General features: G+C 41.7%; 1 protein-coding gene across 1 annotated transcript in view; it reads left to right on the top strand.

Annotated features, from left to right (window-relative positions):
- Window positions 1–411: 411 nt before the first annotated feature.
- Window positions 412–6,463, top strand: part of LRMDA (leucine rich melanocyte differentiation associated) — a 643,577-nt gene continuing 637,525 nt past the window's right edge. The window contains exons 1-2 of the mRNA XM_031602984.2: window positions 412–619; window positions 4,430–4,530. Of these exons, the coding sequence (XP_031458844.2) occupies window positions 590–619; window positions 4,430–4,530 (131 nt within the window). The 5' untranslated portion in view covers window positions 412–589. The remainder of the gene's footprint in view (window positions 620–4,429; window positions 4,531–6,463) is intronic.

Genomic DNA, 6,463 nt, shown 5'->3' with positions numbered 1-6,463 from the left:
GATTTGGGAGCCAAGCTTGAGAAAACTAAGTGTCTTCAGAAGTCTAAGAATTCTTACAGAAAGCCTTGGATTTCCCCATTCTACCCAATCAACCGCAGCCTGCCATCGTTTCTCTATTTTATTGAGCAAACTCTCATGCCTTGGGAGAACCTCTTTGATGCGTATTCCTGGTAATTCCAGAGGCAGTTCTGTTCTCCACGCAAATTTCCCTGTGTTCTGTGGGCATAAAGACAGCACCGTGGACGTGTCTGCATGCACATGCTTTACCAGCAGCACACATCTCTTCCAAGGCGAGTTCGTGCTCCAAATTAACGCGTTGCTCTGCATGCGGAAAGCAAGTCCAGGTCGTCAAAGGGAAGGGAATCCAAAGTGTCGCTGCAGACGGTAGCTCTTTACAGAGACGGTGCTCAGGGCAAGGCGGAGGGGCCTCAGGTGGCGGCGGGAGCCGGCTCGGCCACCGCCCCCTCCCGCGGCCCGGTCGCGCTTCCGCCCGCGTCAGCTGACTGCCGCGAGGAAGCGGCGGCGAGAAGCCCCAGCCCAGCCCCGACCCGCCGCCGTCTGCGGAGCACCGTCCCGACCCCCCTCCGCCATGGCAGGGCTAGTAGTGAGCGGAGCCCAAGTAAGTGTCCGCGTCCCGCCGCGCACCGCACCACCTGCAGCCGGCGCTTCTCCGCCCCGCCCCTCCATCTCTGCGGGGGGTCGGCTGCTGCCGCTGGGAGCCCCGCGGAGGCATCGCCGCCTCCCGTCCGCCCGTGCGGGAGTTCGGAGCGCCGAGCGCTGCGCGTGGAGCCCGGCGCGATCGTGCTGCTGCCCCTCGGCCCGGCACAGGGCGCTGTGTGCCTCCGCACCGGGCGCTTGGGTGCAGGGGGTTCTCGTTCTGTCCCTGTTGCAGCTCCTGCAGGCCCGCCAGGTGCAAAGAGCTCGTTCCTGAAGCTTTGCTGGGGAGCACCGCTGTTTGCATAGCGATCTCCAGTCCGAGTTCTGCATCTGGCGGTCGGGCCGGGCGTGGGGTCTGCTGGCCTAGCGGTGACCCAAAAGCACCCCGGTTGCTCCAGCGCTCAGCCAGCCTGTGGACCCTGTGGGTTGTGGAAAGAAAGGAATGAAGCTTTGGTTCTTGCAGAAAATGGTATGCCATTGACTGGAGTGCTGCCCCTCGGGTTGTTCCTTTACTCTGGTTTCTGTTTCGGTGTGGAATTCCTGTAAGCATACATGTGATAGGGAGGCAAGTGGCTAATTGCGCAGCTGCCGCAGGAAATGGTTCCTGTGGTCTCTGCAGTGCACTGTGGCCCTGAGGAGCGTTGTGTGTTCCCTTGGGCCTGGAGCAAATCCCTCCAAGTGAAACGTAGCTTTCATTTGGCTTTGTGCCTAACATCATCCCACCTGCTAGCAGGTTATGGTGTTGTACCGTGCCCATCTGACTGGAAATGTTCTTCAGATGTAATGCCCTTCAGTGGAAGGTGATATGTTTTTGAAAAGAATCCAAAAGAGAGCCACAAATATGGTCAGAGGGCTGGAGCACATCAGCTGCCAAGACAGTCTGAGGGAGCTGGGCTTCCTCTTAGCCTCTGAATGTAAAGCCAAAATGAGGTGTGACTACTATTGACTGATGTTAATTTGTTATGTTTTAAATATTTTGTAAAAGTGTGTTTTTTTCCTGAATTGTGTACAGTGTATTGAAGAGTCTGCAAGAAGTTCTGAGCTGCCCACAGCCAATCTGATGCTGGGATCCGAGCATTTCTTTGGGATCCTGAGCTGGGTACCAGTAATAAAGAGTGTTTGATGATGACCACCTGCATTCAGTTTCAGGTGGAGAATTAGGGAATAGAGACATCTATATCTAGTTCTCATCCCATGGGGTGTTCTGTGCTGGGTATAGAGAATCAGAGAAACCAGCTGTTGCTAGTGTGCCCTGTACCAAAGGAGTCGAATGTCTTGGGAAAGGTGTATTTGCTCTCATCTCTCAGTGATGACATTTCTAGATATGCACTTGAAAGCTCATATTTTTTTTTAAGGATATTTGAGATGGATGCAAAAGGAAGAATACCGGATTGTATATATTTGATTGTTTTCCTGAGCAAACTATTTTGAACTGAATGGCTAAAAATGAAGAAACATTGTTTTTTGCTTGTCCAGACTATTGAAGACTTGCTTCATATCAGCACTGTTCGAGCAGCAGAAGAGTGAACAAATAATGCTCTCCAAAACTTATTGAAGAAGTCTTATTGTGTATTGCATAGCTGGTGATCTGACAGCTGCTGCTGTCGTTACAGTCAAGAGGGCTCTTGAGTATCCAAGCAAGTTTATATAAAAGGGGTAGAGATCTGAAGTGAGTGTACTTTGTAGGAAAATAAATCTGTTGGCTTTAATTCAAAAAGGTGCTTGTAACAGTGAATGAGCTGAAGTGGACTTTGTGAAATACCTTTCACAAGGCCTCAGTATAATAACTGTATGCCATCTACAAATACAACTGTGTCTAATCTGTTTGTACCGCTTGTGCAAGTGTATTTGTACAGTACAGCAGTTCAAAGGCTGAAGCTTTACAACATGTTATGTATTTTGCCTCTTGCATACTTCAAAAACTGTTTAAATGAACTTTTTTTCTTCAACTCCTGTTCTTGTGGAACTAGAACAGCTGAGGGTAGGTAAGTTTCTGGAGCAGTGGGAATGCAGGTTGGAATTGCTTGCTCTATCTCCACCCCTGTGGGGGGGAGATGGTGGTTGGTGCTCTTGCTATGGCTGTACTTGCACAAGATTGTCTTACACTCCTAATGTTCGTGGACATCAAATTTTAGTTGCATCCATTACATGTTACACTGATTTACTGCTTCGTCCAAAATATTCTGCTGCTAAAATGGTGTCTCTCCAAGGGTTTGCAAGCATCTATTTATTGTAATCTATCTTTCTGTGAAGAATGAAGTGATTCTTGTTTGTGTACTTCATGTATACTGTAAAATGTGTTGTGGTTTTCTCGGATGAAAACTGAAGGGAAAATAAATAAATATACATACATGTTTAATTCAATGGAATGTGGAAAATCGTGTCTGTTATGTCCAAACTATTAGGATGTAAACTAGCCAAAACTTTTCCTGGGCCCTCTGCAGTGAGGTTTGTTTGCTTAAGGTATGGAACAAAGTAAATTAAATTGAATGTGATACTATATGATCAGATTGCAGACATTGTTAGTGTGTAAGAAATGGGGATGATTTGCACAAGTACATGCCATCAGTCTGATCTGCACTGGAGTCTCTATTTACCAAAAAGTGAAGTTCTATTAAAGCAAAATTAGACCTTTTTGCATATTTTTCATCTAACATCCTGTAGGCCAGTGGGACATGATCTTGAAATTGTATCAGATATCTAGATAACAGCTTATCTTATAGAGAGTGATCTAACACAGTGATGAAATCCACTTAAATAGCAAGTTGCCATTTAAAGGCAACTAACATTTATTTAGCAAAATATTTGAAATGTCAATTTTGGATGAGTCAATACAGACATGAAGAGTTCATGACAATATGTTTGGCAGACTTTGTGGGGATTCTCTGAAGAAATCAAAGCAGACCTCCAAGACAACAGAGCTGACAGAATACATGAAGTGTAGTCATTTTACTGTTGGTGCTTTTCTGGAAATATCATCACTTAATTCATCATGGCTAAAGAGAAATAAAAATAGACTATTTTTACTGCCATTAATTCTTCCTTTGTTTGTTGAAGGTGGTTTAGATAGGTAGGTATTGAAAGAAAGAAAAGCATACATAAGTATTTAGGGTACAAAGGGGAATGAAACAGCAGTTGTGTTGAAGCCAAACCTCCTTAAGACTTAAATCACTGCGTAAACAAACCTGTGTTTTTGGTTTCTCTTATCTTGAGTGACCTTCTTGCTCTGTCTCTAGCATATCACTGGAAATAATAATCTCCCCAAAGAAGGGGTATGAGAATGGTTTGACTTTGTACTGACTTTGTTTTGTCCAAAGATTTTGTAATGCTTCTGCACTGAATGATTTCTGCACTGAAAAGCAAACTAGAAAGTCCTTTGAAAGACTTCCAATCCTACAAAATATTTTCCTTTGGAGTATTCAGAAGGGTAATCTGAAGTAATGCTAAATTCAAGTATTAACAGTGGAACAGAATATAATATACTACTAAAAGAAATAAATGCAATGTGTTTGATCAAATTATTGTTACCTGAAATGAGAAAAATATGCTACATTGTAAATAGGACCAAGCATGTGTTAAGAATTAAGCTGATTGCATTGATAGAAAAATGAGATTGTGATAGATTCTGCAGCAGTAAAAACTGATGTAGCTTGAAGTTGTAATGAATGTTCATTATACCGTATGTTGTCATTGGATCAATGAGACAGAATCTGGACAGGAAACTGTAAATAATCTACTTATGACATGCTTCCTTTTTGCTTTCAATTCTCAGGTGTCCTACATTAGTCAAGACTGTGAAGAAATTCCTGAATTCCTGGGAAGAAAATATGGACATATGGCAAAAAGACTAGATCTTAGCTTCAACTTGTTAAGGTATGCCATAGCGTTTAGGTTTTTCAAGTGCACTATGGGACAACCCACTCCAATCCCAGAATGTTTTTTTTTTTTTCCTCTAAATAGAAACATACATATATGTGAGTTACATTCAGTTATTATTGTATGAGAGATACTGTTTTATCCATGTTTGTCTTCTCTCCTTGCACTTTTGGAACACAAGCAACCAGGTGAGTCTGTAAATATCTGGTGTAAATGTAAAAGCTGCTCAGTGTGATTAATTCTCTTCAAAATGGAAAATAAGTAATATTACCTGAAGAAGCAAAGAATGGGATGAAATGTGAATTATTCTTAACCTAAAAACAAGTAAGTGTGTACTACTCTGTTTCCTTTTTTATTTGTGAATCTCGTGTTATTGTAAATGATTTGTAATGCTCTTTTCCTAGGCTGCGTGTAAGATCAATAAGCATACAGATATCAGGCTTGTAAGATTATCACGTTAAAAAAGATAATCAGAGATAAATGGAAAGCGCTCACTGATGTTGTAAGCTCACAAGAAAATCTATGAGGAAAGATCTCCAGAGAGACATCCTTCCTAGTGGAAGTCAGCCCTTAAATGGGGTCTAGGAGAGGTGGAGGCAGGCTCCACCCCTTTCAATCACATAGATGAATTGCCTTCACTTGTGCTCCCGCAGCTGACTCAGTGCTTGCCTCAGGTGGTCAATCAGAGGTTCAGGCTGTGATCCAACAGTTCCCCTACACTGTGTATGATTTTATTTTGTGGAGTTATATAGATAAGCGTTAAAGCTAAATGCAGTTAGAATTTATAAATAAATTCTAAATTATTTTAACATACGGATTGATTAATAATTTTATAGTATTCCTATTAATCATTAAGGAAATACTAAACAATTCCCATTTTCATTTAATCGTGTGAAAAGCCTGGTGGGGTTCAGTATTGTATCTTTCAGGTTTGGAACTCTGTAGGTATGTAGGGAAAAAAAAGTGGCACATAGTTATCTATTTAAGAAAGTAAAGTTTTTTAGTGATAGAACTGAACATTCTTTTTCCTTATGTTTCACTGGAAGGTAAGCTTAGAGTCTACCTATGAGGAGTGAGTCATGTAGATGTCACATGTTAGTTCTCCTAGGGAGAGCAGTCATGGGTTTTATCTTATGTAACGCTAATAAATGTTATCTTGAGCTGCCATAAACTGAAAGACTGATTCCTGTATGCAAGAGGTAGCAGAGCAAAGGAGACACTTAATCTGTGGATTGCCATTATCTTAAACTTACCATATATCTGACTTGTGACTGTATACCTATGGAAACTAATCAGAAGAGAGATTATTGTATTCCTAGGGGGAGAAACTTTAAACTTGAAATATATCTTTAAAAAGTAGTTTGGCTATCTACAACAAATTTCTGTCAGCATATGTGTAAGTTGAATGAAGAGGACCGAGGGTTTTCATTCCTGCCATGGATAAAAATGTGATTTGCTAGCATTAATAATATGCTAATATAAGGCACTTAGCTAGTCATCCTTTAAATAGGCACATAGTGTACAGTAGCTTTTCATGTCTACCACTGGATTGCTATGGTATGGGAAGAAAGTGTATGATGATGACTGAACTGCCAGATTGTTAGGATATACTAGGTGGGAAATTGAAGCAGTTCTAAAAATTAGTGTATCAGTTCTATTGTTTGGACACAGCAAGTAAAAGCTAGGAAGAAGAGAGGAAATTGATTTGTTACTTGAGATACTTGTGATAGTATTTTAATCTTTGACTAAGCTATTTTCAATGAACTTTGCTGGATGTAACTTAATTTGAATCAGACCTGTAAGATCAGATGATCTGTAAGACATAAATATCTTCAATTCCAGCTGAAGTCAGTGGTATTCTATAGGGTCTTCCTGTGTTTGATACTTATCTTTTTGACTTGGATACTCCAATGTAGTGGAAATACTGAGT

This window comes from Phasianus colchicus, chromosome 8 (genome assembly GCF_987193195.1).
Source record: "Phasianus colchicus chromosome 8, bPhaCol1.hap1.1, whole genome shotgun sequence".
Classification (NCBI taxonomy): domain Eukaryota; kingdom Metazoa; phylum Chordata; class Aves; order Galliformes; family Phasianidae; genus Phasianus; species Phasianus colchicus.
This window is presented reverse-complemented; position numbering and strand designations above follow the sequence as displayed.